Source organism: Malus sylvestris, chromosome 15 (assembly GCF_916048215.2).
Source record: "Malus sylvestris chromosome 15, drMalSylv7.2, whole genome shotgun sequence".
Classification (NCBI taxonomy): domain Eukaryota; kingdom Viridiplantae; phylum Streptophyta; class Magnoliopsida; order Rosales; family Rosaceae; genus Malus; species Malus sylvestris.
In genome coordinates, this window is record NC_062274.1 from 4,928,077 (window position 1) to 4,946,722 (window position 18,646).

The 18,646-nt window shown below is 40.5% G+C and overlaps 2 protein-coding genes, 1 long non-coding RNA gene and 1 other non-coding gene across 4 annotated transcripts; all 4 read right to left on the bottom strand.

Annotated features, from left to right (window-relative positions):
* Positions 1–198: 198 nt before the first annotated feature.
* LOC126601219 (40S ribosomal protein S29-like) lies at positions 199–11,488 on the bottom strand. The gene is made up of 3 exons (XM_050267897.1): positions 11,321–11,488; positions 10,919–11,018; positions 199–389 (listed from the first exon to the last, which is right to left on the bottom strand). The coding sequence occupies exons 1-3, from the start codon at positions 11,380–11,382 to the stop codon at positions 381–383; spliced, it is 171 nt and encodes a 56-aa protein (XP_050123854.1). The 5' UTR covers positions 11,383–11,488; the 3' UTR covers positions 199–380.
* On the bottom strand, positions 508–631 carry LOC126606070 (small nucleolar RNA SNORD14). The gene has a single exon (XR_007617107.1). It is a non-coding gene; the product is annotated as a small nucleolar RNA SNORD14 (small nucleolar RNA).
* LOC126601222 (uncharacterized) lies at positions 4,055–5,685 on the bottom strand. The gene is made up of 2 exons (XR_007615700.1): positions 5,246–5,685; positions 4,055–4,332 (listed from the first exon to the last, which is right to left on the bottom strand). It is a non-coding gene; the product is annotated as an uncharacterized LOC126601222 (long non-coding RNA).
* A 976-nt stretch (positions 11,489–12,464) lies between the features above and the next one.
* Positions 12,465–16,993, bottom strand: LOC126601218 (40S ribosomal protein S29-like). Its single transcript, XM_050267896.1, has 3 exons — positions 16,871–16,993; positions 16,438–16,537; positions 12,465–12,870 (listed from the first exon to the last, which is right to left on the bottom strand). Exons 1-3 carry the CDS (start codon positions 16,930–16,932, stop codon positions 12,856–12,858), a joined length of 177 nt encoding a protein of 58 aa, XP_050123853.1. The 5' UTR covers positions 16,933–16,993; the 3' UTR covers positions 12,465–12,855.
* Between the last annotated feature and the right edge of the window lie 1,653 nt (positions 16,994–18,646).

Genomic DNA, 18,646 nt, shown 5'->3' on the forward strand with positions numbered 1-18,646 from the left:
ATGCCATTCTGTTTTGTGTGGTCACGATTAAATCACGTTATTATATTATTTTTTTATAAAGATAATAAGACAAAAATGAATAGTAATATAAAATGTTGACGTGACTTAACTGTGACCACACAAATAGGAAGGCATGGAAGGGCATGAAAAAAGGGTGGGCAGACAATCCTTGTCCTAAAACCACTCCAGCCCACTGGATAACAAAATTCAGATGCATCAAATAGTTTCAACAATGGCTCAGTCAACAACTAATTGTCAAACTTTATCCTACATTATGGTCTTAGATAAGATAATGAAAAGGAACACCAACAACGAAAACAATCCCGAGCTCCATACTTCAGACGACTTGGTGGCCAATCTGAATCAGGTGGTCTCTCCATTTAGCGGTACTGCAATGAAGATACAACACAGCATAAGTACGTGTCCAAATTCAAGACATGGACAGACATACACAATTTATAACAAGCAAGGTAGCTTTATAGAAGGGTGGATAATCCTAATTATCCAAATCTCAGACATCCAAGGAAGATAAAGCATCATTAGCTCTCAAGCCTCGCAAAAGGCGAAAGCTCTTAGGCGGCCACTGCGAATGTTCTTGAGAAACAAGCCTTATATTTAGTCATCATTGATAGTTGTAAGATCACAGTTTGATTTACAACAGTCAGTAATAAGATCTCAAATCACATCAGCATCAACAAAACCCAAGTGAAAGAATTTCAAAGATCAACAAACAGAACGTACTAGGGAAATTTTGACAAAAATAACCTATTCCATTGAACAATGTCAGCAAGACACGAAAACAAAAACAGCCTGACAAAGAGAAAGTATAGGGTGATACTTGAAAGCCATAATATTCAAGAGTGATACTGGAAAGCATATAGAACATGTTTTTAAAGTTACGAAAATGTCTGTCAAAGCAGGGAAAGCGTTTCCTATGTACCATAAGGAAAAACTAAAATAGTTGACACAAGTGAATGTAGCTTATGATAATGTTATGTGCTGATGGGAACAACTAATCAGCACGAGACCGTCAATAAGCACATGCATGAAGATCTGATATATGCTTAATATATTGAATCAACAAAACATTCACTTAAAGAACAACTAAAAAGACAAGTTGGCACACGTAAATGTAGCTTATGATTTGCTGATGGAGAACCAAACCGCATGAGACTGTCAATCAGCACATAAATCTAAATAAAAAAAAGCTCATGCAGAGCACTTTCCCATGCCTCAATCACGTACATACTCAAATAATGACACTAGCCATCCATAAGTACAACATGAGTCTTTTCAAACATGCATCTATAGAAGAACTACAGAGGTACTTTCATCCAGGGATGCATATGTGGACATAAAAGTATGTTCAATGCACCATGGATATCCTCATGTCTAGTCAAAGGGAAAGCAGGGATAGCTCAAACTACCATCCTAGTAATGAAATATTTAATCGGAAACAAGACAATGTTTGAGTAATGTGAAATGTTCGCCAAAAAGTGGATAGCTTTTCCTTGCAATAATAAGGAAAAACTTGAAAGACAAGGTGGCAACAATAAATGTAGCTTATGAATTTGTTATGTGCTAACGGAGGAAAATCTAATCAGCACAAGACCGTCCATAAGCACTTTACAAACTAATGTAATATTAAGAAGAAAAAAAGTGTGTATTTGTGATAAGTAACAGTTACCGCATTCATAGTGCATACGTATTAACAACCAACAACAACAACAACAACAACAAAGCCTTTTCCCACTAAGTGGGGTCGGCTATATGAATCCTAGAACGCCATTGCGCTCGGTTTTGTGTCATGTCCTCCGTTAGATCCAAGTACTCTAAGTCTTTTCTTAGAGTCTCTTCCAAAGTTGTCCTAGGTCTTCCTCTACCCCTTCGGCCCTGAACCTCTGTCCCGTAGTCACATCTTCGAACCGGAGCGTCAGTCGGCCTTCTTTGCACATGTTCAAAATCACCGGAGCCGATTTTCTCTCATCTTTCCTACAATTTCGGCTACTCCTACTTTACCTCGGATATCCTCATTCCCAATCTTATCCTTTCTCGTGTGCCCACACATCCCACGAAGCATCCTCATCTCCGCTACACCCATTTTGTGTACGTGTTGATGCTTCACCACCCAACATTCTGTGCCATACAACATCGCTAGCCTTATTGCCGTCCTATAAAATTTTCCCTTGAGCTTCAGTGGCCTACGACGGTCACACAACACGCCGGATGCACTCTTTCCATCCAGCTCGTATTCTATGGTTGAGATCTCCATCTAATTCTCCGTTCTCTTGCAAGATAGATCCTAGGTAGCGAAAACGATCGCTTTTTGTGATCTTCGCTAGATTGCTCCGGTCATTAGTGTGGATAAGTATATAAATGGATAGAGATAGGAAAGCAAACACAAGATGTACGTGGTTCACCCAGATTGGCTACGTCCACGGAATAGAAGAGTTCTCATTAATTGTGAAGGGTTTACACAAGTACATAGGTTCAAGCTCTCATTTAGTGAGTACAAGTGAATGATTTAGTACAAATGACATTAGGAAATATTGTGGGAGAATGATCTCGTAATCACGAAACTTCTAAGTATCGGAGTGTGGTGTCGTCTTGACTTGCCTTATCTGTCTCATAGGTAGATGTGGCATCTTCTCTGGAAGTACTCTTCCTCCATCCAGGGGTGGTATCTTTAACTGGTGGAGATGCACAAGGTAATGTATCAATTTCACTTGAAGCTTACTTGTAGTTTCAGGCTTGGTCAAGCGCGATACAAACCATGTAGTAGGAGTCCCCCAAGTCGCCGAGCTAGGGGGTCTGCTGAAAGAGGTGACAGACAAGGTAAGCAATCAGAGCTCCGACTGATTGTTCACCTTCTCCCCATCTTGCAGCAGCATGAAGGATAAAGAGAAGAAAAATGAGAAGAGATGATATGAGATACTTTTGCTTTTGAAGAAGTAACTTTCCACAGGCTTATTCTTGAACTGAGCTGGAGGGTTTTCTGGTTTCCTCCAGAGTATAAGGCCGACTGAAGAATTTGAGGGTCAAAACAAGTCCATCAAATCTAGAGTACGTTCCACCCTGCTGATATGGGATACTTTTGCTTTTGACAGAGTAATGAATGTATCGGCACGTGTGCTGTTACGCTTGTCTCCACATGCTTCCTTGTATCCTTCGCACTTGCCCTATCTGTTCCTCAAGCAGATGCGGAATCTTCCCTGGAAACATAAGATGTTGAAGATGAGTACTCGAGAGCAATGCCAGGTAAGTAATCAGGTAAGGGGTTCCAGGCAGTCAGTTCCTGGCTGGAAGCTTGATTCCAAGTGCTGACTGATTGCTCTCTTTCTCCTTGTCTTGCAGGTAAAAACAAGGCCAAAAGAAAAGACAGGAAAAAAGCATGATATGGGATACTCTTGCTTTTAACCCTGATGATATGAGATATTCTTGCTCTAGTATAGCTTGTTTGCAGAGGTATTATCGGGGGGAAAGAAAGCTGAATATTTCGAAAGGCTTCGTTGGGAGTGCCCTCTCAGATATGATGAAGGGTTGAGCATTTTTGCAGGTCTGCCTGTCCGTTGGGGATGGAGGTCGACATATATAGGAGTCTCCCTAACAACAAGTAGTAATGCTATTCCTTTACCCTGCTTGGTCATAGCACGGTAGTGGGAGCTGCCAGTTTCACATGTTTTAACTCTGTCAGAGCACTTTGAAAAAGTGGTCTGTGGTATCTGGCTCTCGAGATTCGGAGAACGATGCCTCTTCGATTTTTGAGAAAGCAATCATGCTGGGGGTATGACTCTCGAGATTCGGAGAGCAGTGTCTCTTCGATTTTTGAGGAAGTAATCATGTTGGGAGTCTGGCTCTCGAGATTCGGAGGGTGGTGCCTCTTCGATTTTGGAGCAAGCAATCTTGTTGGGAGTGTTGTCTCGAATGTGAGTAAAGGTTTGGCATGTTTGCTAGTCTACCTTGCCACGAAGCACAAAGGTTGACACACAGGGACTTTCCAATTATCCAGCAATGGTACTGTTCCTTTACCCTCTCTTCGATTTTGAGAAAGTAGTCATGTTGGGAGTCTGGCTCTCGAGATTCGGAGGACGGTGCCTCTTCGATTTTGGAGCAAGCAATCTTATTGGGAGTGTTTTCTCGAATGTGAGTAAAGGTTGGGCATGTTTGCTAGTCTACCTTGCCACGAAGCACAGAGGTTGACACACAGGGACTTTCCAATTATCCAGCAGTGGTACTGTTCCTTTACAGTTGTGGGTAATAATATGGTAGCTAGACCTTCAAAATTTATGTGTCTAAACTTTTGTTAGTGCTGTTTCTTTGCTATTCTTTTACCTTTCTTGGTCAGAGCGATGTAGTGGGAGCTGCAAGCTTCACGTGCTCAACTTTGGCAGAGAACTTTGGCAAAGTTATTTGTGGTACCCATGAGCTATTGTTGCGTGTGGGAAGTGGGTGATTGAACAGTAAGATTCATGTGCTTTCTACTTCACCAGAAGTCTTCGACAGAATGCCCATAATTTCTGCAAAGCTGAGTGTGCGTGTGACAGGTGTTGACAAGGCTAGAAAAGTAGGGCCTCTTCGATTTCTGAGATCGGCCCTCGTGGTCTCTGAGCAGCCCAGCTTTTGAGAAAGCGAGCGCCTCTTCGATTGATTCGGAGAACGATGCCTCATCGATTTTTGAGAAAGCAATCATGCTGGGGGTCTGGCTCTCGAGATTCGGGGAGCAGTGTCTCTTCGATTTTTGAGAAAGTAATCATGTTGGGAGTCTGGCTCTCGAGATTCGGAGGGCGGTGCCTCTTCGATTTTGGAGCAAGCAATCTTGTTGGGAGTGTTTTCTCGAATGTGAGTAAAGGTTGGGCATGTTTGCTAGTCTACCTTGCCACGAAGCACAGAGGTTGACACACAGGAACTTTCCAATTATCCAACAATGGTACTGTTCCTTTACCCTCTCTTCGATTTTTAAGAAAGTAGTCATGTTGGGAGTCTGGCTCTCGAGATTCGGAGGACGGTGCCTCTTCGATTTTGGAGCAAGCAATCTTATTGGGAGTGTTTTCTCGAATGTGAGTAAAGGTTGGGCATGTTTGCTAGTCTACCTTGCCACGAAGCACAGAGGTTGACACACAGGGACTTTCCAATTATCCAGCAGTGGTACTGTTCCTTTACCCTTGTGGGTAATAATATGGTAGCTAGACCTTCAAAATTTATGGGTCTAAACTTTGTTAGTGCTGTTTCTTTGCTATTCTTTTACCCTTCTTGGTCAGAGCGATGTAGTGGGAGCTGCAAGCTTCACGTGCTCAACTTTGGCAAAGTTATCTATGGTACCCATGAGCTATTGTTGCGTGTGGGAAGTGGGTGATTGAACAGTAAGATTCATGTGTTTTCTACTTCCCCAGAAGTCTTTGACAGAATGCCCATAATTTCCGCAAAACTGAGTGTGCGTGTGACAGGTGCTGACAAGGCTGGAAAAGGCTGGAAAAGTAGGTGCCTCTTCGATTTCTGATATCGGCCCTCGTGGTCTCTGGGGAGCCCAGCTTTTGAGAAAGCGAGCGCCTCTTCAATTTTTGAGATCGGCCTTCGTGGTCTTTGAGCAGCCCAACTTTTGAGAAAGCAAACGCCTCTTCGATTTCTGAGATCAACCCTCGTGATCTCTAAGCAGCCCAGCTTTTGAGAAAGCAAACGCCTCTTCGATTTCTGAGCAGGCGCCTCTTCGATTTCTGAAGCTTCGTCGAGTGCAGATTTTTATAGGGGCTGGCATTAAGTTCCAAAGCACACTTGAATCTCCACCAGTAGAAGCTTCATTCTTGCACTTCTAAGATCTTGATTTGTCCGACCTCTTCTCTCTTCAACACCTTTGAAAATGTCTGGCCCCTCCGACCGTCGTTTTGACTTGAACCTTGTTGAAGAGGCAGCCCCGCCTTCTCCAGACAACATATGGCGCCCATCCTTCGTCTCCCCTACTGGTCCTCTTACCGTTGGGGATTCCGTGATGAAGAATGATATGACCGCTGCGGTGGTGGCCAGGAACCTTCTCACTCCCAAAGATAACAGACTACTTTCCAAACGGTCTGATGAGTTAGCTGTTAAGGATTCGCTGGCTCTCAGTGTTCAGTGTGCAGGTTCTGTGTCTAATATGGCCCAACGCCTATTTGCTCGAACCCGCCAAGTTGAATCATTGGCGGCTGAAGTGATGAGTCTCAAACAGGAGATTAGAGGGCTCAAGCATGAGAATAAACAGTTGCACCGGCTCGCACATGACTATGCTACAAACATGAAGAGGAAGCTTGACCAGATGAAGGAAACTGATGGTCAGGTTTTACTTGATCATCAGAGATTTGTGGGTTTGTTCCAAAGGCATTTATTGCCTTCGTCTTCTGGGGCTGTACCGCGTAATGAAGCTCCAAATGATCAACCTCTGATGCCTCCTCCTTTTAGGGTTTTGTCCAGTACTGAGGCTCCAAATGATCCCCCTCCGATGCCTTCTCTTTCTGGGGCTCTACCGACTGCTGAGACTTCTCCTAAGCAACCTTTGTGAAGGCTCCCTCTTGTGTGCTTATTTTGACTCATGTATATGTACATATTTGTAGCTTATCGGGGATATCAATAAATAAGCTTTCCTTCATTTCAACGTATTGTGTTAAATACACCAAAGCCTTCTTCGCTAAGTTCTTTGAATTTTCTTTTGTTAAAGCTTGTATGTTGAAGCTTTCTGAGTGGAGCATGTAGGTTGGGGTAGTGTTCTCTTAATTTCCCGAATGAGGAAAACTTCTCGGTTGGAGACTTGGAAAATCCAAGTCACTGAGTGGGATCGGCTATATGAATCTTAGAACGCCATTGTGCTCGATCCTGTGTCATGTCCTTCGTTAGATCCAAGTACTCTAAGTCTTTTCTTAGAGTCTCTTCCAAAGTTTTCCTAGGTCTTCCTCTACCCCTTCGGCCCTGCACCTCTGTCCCATAGTCGCATCTTCTAATCGGAACGTCAGTAGGCCTTCTTTGCACATGTCCAAACCACCGTAACCGATTTTCTCTCATCTTTCCTTCAATTTCGGCTACTCCTACTTTACCCCGGATATCCTCATTCCTAATCTTTTCCTTTCTCGTGTGCCCACACATCCAACGAAGCATCCTCATCTCCGCTACACCCATTTTGTGTACGTGTTGATGTTTCACCGCCCAACATTCTGTGCCATACAGCATCGCCGGCCTTATTGCCGTCTTATAAAATTTTCCCTTGAGCTTCAGTGGCATACGGCGGTCACACAACACGCCGGATGCACTCTTCCACTTCATCCATCCAGCTTGTATTCTATGGTTGAGATCTCCATCTAATTCTCCGTTCTTTTGCAAGATAGATCCTAGGTAACGAAAACGGTCGCTCTTTGGTATTTCTTGATCTCCGATCCTCACCCCTAACTCGTTTTGGCCTCCATTTGCACTGAACTTGCACTCCATATATTCTGTCTTTGATCGGCTTAGGCGAAGACCTTTAGATTCCAACACTTCTCTCCAAAGGTTAAGCTTTGCATTTACCCCTTCCTGAGTTTCATCTATCAACACTATATCGTCTGCGAAAAGCATACACCAAGGAATATCATCTTGAATATGTCGTGTTAACTCATCCATTACCAACGCAAAAAGGTAAGGACTTAAGGATGAGCCTTGATGTAATCCTACAGTTATGGGAAAGCTTTCGGTTTGTCCTTCATGAGTTCTTACGGCAGTCTTTGCTCCTTCATACATATCCTTTATAGCTTGGATATATGCTACTCGTACTCCTTTCTTCTCTAAAATCCTCCAAAGAATGTCTCTTGGGACCCTATCATACGCTTTTTCCAAATCTATAAAGACCATGTGTAAATCCTTTTTCCCATCTCTATATCTTTCCATCAATCTTCGTAAGAGATAGATTGCCTCCATGGTTGAGCGCCCTGGCATGAACCCGAATTGGTTGTCCGAAACCCGTGTCTCTTGCCTTAATCTATGCTCAATGACTCTCTCCCAGAGCTTCATTGTATGACTCATTAGCTTAATACCCCTATAGTTCATGCAATTTTGTACGTCGCCCTTATTCTTGTAGATAGGCACCAAAGTGCTCATTCGCCACTCATTTGGCATCTTCTTCGTTTTCAAAATCCTATTGAAAAGGTCAGTGAGCCATGTTATACCTGTCTCTCCCAAAAGTTTCCACACTTCGATTGGTATATCGTCTGGGCCTATTGCTTTTTTATGCTTCATCTTCTTCAAAGCTACAACCACTTCTTCCTTCCGGATTCGACGATAAAAAGAGTAGTTTCTACACTCTTCTGAGTTACTCAACTCCCCTAAAGAAGCACTCATTTCATGTCCTTCATTGAAAAGATTATGAAAATAACCTCCCCATCTGTCTTTAACCGCGTTCTCTGTAGCAAGAACCTTTCCATCCTCATCCTTGATGCACCTCACTTGGTTTAGGTCCCTTGTCTTCTTTTCCCTTGCTCTAGATAGTTTATAGATATCCAACTCTCCTTCTTTGGTATCTAGTCGTTTATACATATCGTCGTAAGCCGCTAACTTAGCTTCTCTGACAGCTTTCTTCGCCTCTTGCTTCGCTTTTCTATACCTTTCACCATTTTCATCAGTCATCTCCTTGTATAAGGCTTTACAACATTCCTTCTTAGCCTTCACCTTTGTTTGTACCTCCTCATTCCACCACCAAGATTCCTTTTGGTGTGGGGCAAAGCCCTTGGACTCTCCTAATACCTCTTTTGCTACTTTTCGGATACAACTAGCCATGGAATCCCACATTTGGCTAGCTTCCCCCTCTCTATCCCACACACATTGGGTGATTACCTTCTCTTTGAAAATGGCTTGTTTTTCTTCTTTTAGATTCCACCATCTAGTCCTTGGGCACTTCCAAGTCTTGTTCTTTTGTCTTACTCTTTTGATATGTACATCCATCACCAACAAGCGATGTTGATTAGCCACGCTCTCTCCTGGTATAACTTTGCAATCCTTACAAGTTATACGATCCCCTTTCCTCATTAGAAGAAAATCTATTTGTGTTTTTGACGACCCACTCTTGTAGGTGATCACATGTTCTTCTCTCTTCTTAAAGAAGGTGTTGGCTAAGAAGAGATCATATGCCATTGCAAAATCCAAGATAGCTTCCCCATCCTCGTTTCTCTCCCCAAAACCATGGCCACCATGAAAACCTCCATAGTTGCCTGTCTCCCTGCCCACGTGTCCATTTAAATCTCCTCCTATAAATAACTTCTCCGTCTGAGCAATTCCTTGCACCAAGTCTCCAAGATCTTCCCAAAATTTCTCCTTCGAACTCGTATCCAACCCTACTTGAGGTGCGTACGCACTAATCACATTGATAAGTTCTTGTCCTATTACAATCTTGATTGCCATGATTCTATCTCCTACCCTCTTGACATCTACAACATCTTGTACCAAGGTCTTGTCCACGATGATGCCAACACCGTTTCTCGTTCTATTTGTGCCCGAATACCAAAGTTTAAACCCTGAGTTTTCTAGATCCTTTGCCTTACTACCAACCCACTTAGTTTCTTGTAGGCACATAATATTTATCCTTCTCCTCACCATAACTTCCACTACTTCCATAGATTTTCCCGTTAAGGTTCCTATATTCCACGTTCCTAAACGCATTTTGCTCTCTTGAACTCTACCCTTCTGTCCTAGCTTCTTCACCCTCCCCCGTCTAATAGGATCAAAACACTTCTTTTGTGTGTCCCGGGTAAAGTTGATAGGAGCATATGCTCCCAAACAACTTTGAGTGGAGTCGTTCGAAAAGAAGTTTCTATGGCCCCCTTGCTCATTTAACACTGCATCCGGGTGCCGATGGAGATACAGCGACCCTTGCTCACTTATCACTGTGCTCAGGCCACACAGCGCGCCACTTACGGGTGACGCCCTAGCTTTAGCGCGATTTTGTTCTGGATTCATTTTCATAAGGATTCGACGTGATCATGGAGTGCCGGCTGTCGACTACCTGACGCCCTCCCCCTCCTCCTTTATCCGGGCTTGGGACCGGCCATGTAAGACATAGGCGGAGTTATACGTATTAACAACCATTGAAGAAAATATCATCCTGAGACTTATGTTTTACATAAAATTGGATTTCTATAATAGAATACACACAAAACGCGTCAAAGATTTAATGACACCAAAGACCTTGTCCAAACCCAAATCTTTTTTTTTATTGTACGGTGCTTAGGATATATATGGTACAACTTGACAATCAAATAATCAAACATAATGCAACAGCAGGAGAACAGGAATACTGTTGGGAGGATTGTCAGGTTATGGATGATCACGTCTCAATCAACTCAAAACTGATTTTCTTGGACCTAGAGATCTTTGACATGGACTCCATGATTTGGATTTAGTGTCTAAACTCCACACATGCAATATACCACTATATGTATATGTACATATGTGTGTGTACTCTCTGTATGTGGATATAAATATAATATATATATATATATATATATATATATATATATATATATATATATATATATTACTAGCTTTTTAGCAAGTATTCTGCTCCACAGTTAATCAGGCGAGACATGTTATTACTCACACATATACCACACGTACACTACATATGTTTTATCCATGTGTTATACACGTACACTACATATGACAAATACACGTGTTATATCGGAGATATACGGGTGATAACATATCCCGCTCCATGAACAGTGGAGCATATCCCCTTCAAAAGGAGGTACAATATATCAATAGTTGTACAGAAAAACCCCAATGCAGGTAGACATAGACTCATTAACTGTATCCTGTAGTAGTTTGGATTACTCTTATTTAAACAGCTAGCACTGCCGCAAGGGCAGAAGCCATATACAATCAAAACACAAACAAAAAAACAAAAAAAAAAAGACTAAATAAATTGAATTCATACCTTGATGAAGCCAATCTCCTTGGCATTGCTGCGGAAGCACTGCCTGCAGCACATCAGCGCATACTTCCGGATCAACCCATGAGGGTTTCCACACACTCGGCTGTTCAAATTAACAAGCAAGTTTTCCATATCACACACATTGTCCACCAGATACACTTACAAACCCAAAAATAAAATAAATCATAAAAACACTTAAAGATTCTTGAGAGTGATTAAGCAAAAACAAACTCAAAATCTCTGGTAATTTTTAACCATAAACAATGGCATAACCAAGCTATAATTTCAACGAAGTAAATTTTCTTACATAAGCTAAATCTCGAGCAAGGACATGGCGATTAATTGCACATTATCGGTAAAATAATTAAGAAAAAATAAGTGAGATTTGGGGATGAAAAATCATACCAAGTGCGGGAACCGGGGCCGTAGTTCTTGGGGTGAGAGTTCCATACGTTCGAGTGTCCCATCTTTGAATCTCGCTAGGGTTTTCTGCGTCGCCTCTCCAGCTGCCGGGATACGATGGCTACCTAAAACCCTAATCCTTGTGACTTGCAATTGCTAAACGTTGTTATTTATACAGCACTAGGCACAAAACGAGGCGTTTTAAACATTCTTGCCGCCTCCTTGTAACGGGGCGCTTCATCCTCCAACCGGCACGTGATGTTCCATTTTTCTCATTTTTCATGGATTGGGTATTTGAGTAATTGCCAACCAAGCCTTCAATTGGGCTTATTCAACAAGAAATACTTGCCCGATTGAGTAGTCCGGAACTGTGGGCCCAGTAATTACCAGACTGTTTCTATGGGCTGAAGCAAAGTTTTTGGTCTTCTAGGCAATATAATTGCACAATTGCTTTGGCAATTTGGGCGCCAATTGTAAGGTGGAACTGCGTTTTTTTTTTTCTTTTGGAACGAACGATATTATCTGAGAGAGGGAGGTGAACTTAACCTTATAATGGGCTAGCAATAATGTGGTTTAAATTTTCCTTTGGTGATAATCGAACCTCAGACTTCTCGCTTACAAGTGAAGATGAATACCACTAGAGCGTAATATTAAATGACTAGATGGAACTGCTCTTGGTTTAACGCAATCCTTTGAGGCTTAGTTTGAATTCAGTCCATATTTAATGCTGGATTAGGCCAGAAATTCTTAAGTTTAGGGTGCTCGCTCATGGCACATCATTTGTCCGCTTAAAATACACTAGAGAGACTCCTTATATTCTCTTCCACCAAAATGCATACCAAGTGTGTGTATCAAGTGAACATATAACATGACACATGCAGCATGACACAAGAATCTGTGCTGAAATTCACTTTTTATTTTTGATTTACCTGTTTAAACCAAGATCCTCACGTTTTCAGTTAATCCGTCACTTTAAAAATCTTACTATTCTCCTTCAAAGTGCTCTTATTATTCTAATCGTTACTTTCATGGCTTTGGACTTCTTTTATATAAATGCATGACATCATTATCATTCAACTAGTTTGATAATTGGTACCACTAAAAACTTGTAGACAAATATAAGAGTCCAACACAACATACACAAACATACAATCAAGTTACGTTTATTTAATAACAAGAAGAGAGAATACACATATGAACCGTTGATATCTACAAAACACAGGCCGGCCGCCGACCACTGACGTCATTGGAAGAAGACGAAACAGACACCAAAATATAACTTCCACCATAATTTCCAGAAAACGATTTGTGAGCTGAAACATGGTAGAATATTGACATATATATGATCCAAAAACACATCAGAAATCAGAAGGCACGGCAAACCGATGGAGCTCGTTTAATCCAATCGAACAAATTGGAAAAACGTTTCCTCATGGGCGTTACTCCTCCCAATTGAATGGTCTCTGATCTGTCATTAGGGTTGAGCATCCTCCACATCACATGCACGTCCTCGTACTCGCATGTTCTTATATCATGTCTTAGCTTCGGTCGTCCTGTTCGAAATTCAAATCAATCTCAATTTCCATAAACGTAATCATCGAATTAATTATAATTACGTGATACAGAGATTCTTTATGCATGACGTTTGTTCTTTCTTAATTAACTAACACCTCGAAAAACATCAATTATAAGAAGAAATGAGATTCTCTCAACGATGAAAGATGAAATGAAATCATAAGCCCATGTCATGATAATTTTGTTCTTACGTTGTCTCTTGTCTGTCTGTTTTACGTGGACTAGGTTTCCTATGGTAACTAAGTTACAGTTATGAAAATGTCTGTCAAAGCAAGGAAAGCGTTTCCTATGTACCATAAGGAAAAACTAAAATAGTTGACACAAGTGAATGTAGCTTATGATAACGTTATGTGCTGATGGGAACATCTAATCAGCACGAGACCGTCAATAAGCACATGCATGAAGATCTGATATATGCTTAACATATTGAATCAACAAAACATACGCTTAAATAACAACTAAAAAGACAAGTTGGCTCACGTAAATGTAGCTTATGATTTGCTGATGGAGAACTAATCAGGACAAGACTGTCAAGAAGCACATAAATCTATAAAATAAAAAAACTCATGCATAGCACTTTCCCATGCCTCAATCACGTATATACTCACTCAAATAATGACACTATCCAGAAGTACAACATGCGTCTTTTCAAACATGCATCTATAGAAGAAATACAAAAGTACTTTCATCCAGGGATGCATATGTGGACATAAAAATATGTTCAACACACCATGGATATCCTCACGTCTAGACAAAGGGAAAGCAGGGGTAGCTCAAACTACCATCCTAGTAATGAAATATTTAATCGGAAAACAGACGGTGTTTGAGTAATGTGAAATGTTCGCCAAAGAGTGGATAGCTTTTCCTTGCAATAATAAGGAAAAACTTAAAAGACAAGGTGGCAACAATAAATGTAGCTTATGAATTTGTTGTGTGCTAATGGAGGAAAATCTAATCAGCACAAGACCGTCCATAAGCACTTTAAAAACTAACGTAATATTAAGAAAAAAATAAGTGTGTATTTGTGATAAGTAACGGTTACCAAATTCATAGTGCATACTTACTAACATCCATTGAAGAAAATATCATCCAAAGACTTATGTTTTCTATAAAATTGGATTTCTATAACAGAATACACACAAAACGCATCAAAGATTTAATGATGCCAAAAACCTTGTCCGAACCTAAATCTTTTTTTTATTGTATAGTGCTTAGGATATATATGGTACAACTTGACAATCAAATATAATGCAAGGTTATGGATGATCACATCTAAATCAACTCGACACTGACTTTCTTGGACCTAGAGATCTTTGACATGGACCCCATGATTTGGATTTAGTGTCTAAACTCCACACATGCAATATACCACTATATGTATATATCTATTACTAGTTTTTTAGCAAGTATTATGCTCCAAAGTTAATCAAGCGAGACATGTTATTACTCACACATATGTTTTATCCACGTGTAATTCAAAATGTGAACCTAAAAACATGTAGGTGATATATGACTCATTTGCATAATTTAATTCCAAACGATTGGAATCCTAATGACCAATTATGTTGCTTAATATATGACTCATTTGCATAATTTAATTCCTCCTCTAAGACTAGTCAATATATTTTTAAAGGAAATGTATTGGCAATTTGGCATGCCTTATCCTCCTTAAACATTATCGGTTGTTCTAAAAGGACTTCTACTTGTGACTCACTAGGGTTTCCTACTGATAACACTTGTACTTGTCTGTTAGTCTAGGGTTTCCTGCTCTTGGATTAGCACAACATTTTTTTTTTCAACGGATTAGCATAGCATTAATTTATACTACTTTTCATCACACAAAACCAAATTGATGAGAACCAAGCACTTGATTGACTGACTGCCATCCCTTAAAACACTCTCCTGTCTATTAGTATTAATTAATTCCTACCTTCTTTCGATTCATATACCCTGTCTACTTGTAAATATATACATCGTTTGCTTTTCAATTAGGGGTAATGTTGATTCTCAATGGCCATAACACCATGCTGTCTTTTTTCCTTACACTATTCTTGTTGGCAGAGATAGAATCATGTCAGACAACCTGAACGATACCAAAATCTTGTCAGACAAGCTCAACGATGGCACCCGAAAATGAAACAAGGATACCAAGCTCTATGGGAAGTGTCAATTCCATTACAACAACAAGGACAATATCTCCGAACTCACATAGGAGAATGACACCTCCCAATTTTTTTAAGAGCAGTGGAGTTTCCCTCTTCACAACGAGAGGAGGTCAACCACTACTCCCACAACGCTCTTCAAGTCACTCATCCCGCTTTCCTTAGAGCGTATGGTGCCCCGAAGAGAGACCAAACTGGCGGAAAACTCTTCATATTTTACCAGTAATTTGAGGAGTATCTTGATGAATGCGCACTAAACCCAAAACCCTTCTATAAGCAGCATGAAACAACTTTCCAATCTTCTAAAAAGCATGAGGTAACAACATATGCTGCTTAGAGAAGGATGTAAAGATGTTACCTCATGCTTTTTAGAAGATTGGAAAGTTGTTCATGCCGCTTAGAGAAGGGTCCAGTGCCCATTCATCAAGATACTCCTCAAATTACTGGTAAAATATGAAGAGCTTTCCGCCAGTTTGGTCTCTCTTCGAGGCACCATACGCTCTGAGGAAAGCGAGATGAGTGACTCGAAAAGGGAGTAGTGGCTAACCTCCTCTCGTTGTGAAGAGGGAAATTCCACTGCTGTTAAAAATTGGGAGGTGTCATTCTCTTATGTGAGTTCGGAGATATTGTCATTGTTGTCGCAGTGTATCTCGTAATGGAATTGACACTTCCCATAAAGCTTGATATACCTCTTTCGTTTTCGGGTGCTATCGTTAAGCTTGTCTGACAAGATTCTAGTATCGTTCAGGTTGTCTGACATGATTCTGGTTCTGTCTCTGCCAACAAGAAGAGTGTAAGGAAGAAAGGCAACATGGTGTTATGGCCATTGAGAAGTAACATTATCCTCAATTGAAAAACCAATGATATATATATTAACAAGTAGACAAGGTATATGAATCAAATGAAGGCAGAATTGTAGGAATTAATTAATACTAATAGACAGGAGAGTGTTTTAAGGGAGGACATCAATCTAAAGTTAGTCAATCAAGTGAGAACAATTAGTCAATCAAGTGATTGGTTCTCATCAATTTGGTTTTGTGTGATGAAAAGTAGTATAAATTAATGCTATGATAATCTGTTGAAAAAAAAAATGATATGCTAATGCAAGAAACCCTAGACTAACAGACAAGTACAAGTGTTTTAGATAAGTAGGAAACCCGTAGAAGTCCTTCTAAAACAACCGATAATGTTGAAGGAGGATAACGCATGCCAAATTGCCAATACATTTCCTTTAACAAATTATATTGACTAGTCTTAGAGGAGCAATTAAATTATGCAAATGAGTCATATATTAAGCAACATAATAGGTCCTTGAGATCAGGATTCCAATCTTTTGGATAAACGCTTCCACAAAACAAATGACTAAATAAATTGAATTCATACCTTGATGAAGCCAATCTCCTTGGCATTGCTGCGGAAGCACTGCCTGCAGCACATCAGCGCATACTTCCGGATCAATCCATGAGGGTTTCCACACACTCGGCTGTTCAAATTAACAAACAATTTTTCCATATCACACACATTGTCCACCAAATACACTTACAAACCCAAAATTAAACTAAATAATAAAAACACTGGCAGCAAATAAGTAGAAAAATATGCAAATCCATACCCGTGATTAAGATTCTTGAGAGTGATTAAGCTAATACAAACTCAAAATCTCTGGTAATTTTTACCCATAAACAATCGCATAACCAAGCTATAATTTCAACAAAGTAAATTTTCATACATAAGCTAAATCTCCAGCAAGGAAATGGCGATTATCAGCAAAATAATTAAGGAAAAATAAGTGAGATTTGGGGATGAAAAATCATACCAAGTGCGGGAACCGGGGCCGTAGTTCTTGGGGTGAGAGTTCCATACGTTCGAGTGTCCCATCTTTGAAGCTCGCTAGGATTTTCTGCGTCGCTCTGCAGCTGCGGGAGTACGATGGAGACTCGCATTCGCTAAACGTTGTTAGTTATATAGCACTAGGCACAAAACGAGGCGTTTTGGACATTGTTGCCGCCTCCTTGTAACGTGGCACTTTGTCCTCCAACCGGCACGTGATGTTCTGTTTTTTCTCATTTTTCATGGATTGGGTATTTGAGTAATTGCCAACCAGGCCTTCAATTGGGCTTAATCAACAAGAAATCCTTGCCCGATTGAGCAGCCCGGCAGTGTGCGGCCCAGTAATTACCCGACTGTTTCGTATGGGCAGTAGCAAGGTTTTTGGTTTTCTAGGCAACAATTGCCCAATTGCCTTGGCAATTTGGGTGCCAATTGGGTGTGGAGTGGAGCTGCTCTTAATTTAACGCAATCCTTCTGAGGCTTAGTTCAGAATTCAGTCCATATTTTATGCTAGATTAGGCCTAAATAAGGAGTAATTCTTAAATTTGGGGTGCTTGTTCATGGCACATCATTTGTCCGCTTAAGATACAATAGAGACTCCTTATATTATCCTCCATCAAAACGCGGCCCATGTGTGCATATCAAGTGAACATAACACATGCGGTATAACACAAAAATCTGTGCTAAAATTTGTTTCTTAATTTTGATTTACCTGTTTAAAATAATATCCTTGTGTTTTCAGCTAGTCCGTCACTTTAAAAATCTTACAGACAAATCTGACGGTCTCCTTCAAATATGCTCTTATTATTCTAATCGTTACTTTCATTGCTTTGGACTTCTTTTATATAAATGCATGACATCATTATCATTCAACTAGTTTGATAATTGGTACCACTAAAAACTTGTAGACAAATATAAGAGTCCAACACGACATACACAAACATACAATCAAGTTAAGTTTATTTAATAACAAGAAGAGAGAATCCATATATGAACCGTTGATATCTACAAAACACAGACCGGCGGCCGACCACTGACGTCATTGGGAGAAGACAAAACAGACACCAAAATATAACTTCCACCATAATTTCCAGAAAACGATTTGTGAGCTGAAACATGGTAGAATATTGACAGATATATGATCCAAAAACACATCAGAAATCAGAAGGCACGGTAAACCGATGGAGCTCGTTTAATCCAATCGAACAAATTGGAAAAACGTTTCTTCTTGGCCGTTCCTCCTCCTCCTCCTCCTCCTCCCAATTGAATGGTCTCTGATCTGTCATTAGGGTTGAGCATCCTCCACATCACATGCACGTCCTCGTACTCGCATGTTCTTATATCATGTCTTAGCTTCGGTAGCCCTGTTCAAAATTCAAATCAATCTCAATTTCCATAAACGTAATCGTCGGATTAATTATAATTACGTGATACAGAGATTCTTTATGCATGATGCCTGTTCTTTCTTAATTAACTAACGCCTCGAAAAACATCCATTATAAGAAGAAATGAGATTTTCTCAACGACCAAAGATGAAATGAAATCCAAATTACAAACCCGATTTGTGGATGCCGAGGTGGGTTGCTACCCGGCTCCAGATTTTCCGCATCGGGAACTTCATCTTCCGCCACCACGCCATTAGACGACCTAATCAGATCCACAGTATCGATAAGTTTCACCACGTAATTAAGCTGACGATTAAATTTATAATTAAGGCAACTAATCACCTTAACTTCTGATTAACTCACCTTAATTTCCGACC

Excerpts from the sequence above, each read along its gene's own strand:
- LOC126601219 (XM_050267897.1), bottom strand. The coding sequence starts at position 11,382 with ATGGGACACTCGAACGTATGGAACTCTCACCCCAAGAACTACGGCCCC. Across the intron at positions 11,019-11,320 it reads GGCCCCGGTTCCCGCACTTG|CCGAGTGTGTGGAAACCCTC; the intron begins GTATGATTTTTC and ends TAATTTGAACAG.
- LOC126601218 (XM_050267896.1), bottom strand. The coding sequence starts at position 16,932 with ATGGGACACTCGAACGTATGGAACTCTCACCCCAAGAACTACGGCCCC. Across the intron at positions 16,538-16,870 it reads GGCCCCGGTTCCCGCACTTG|CCGAGTGTGTGGAAACCCTC; the intron begins GTATGATTTTTC and ends TAATTTGAACAG.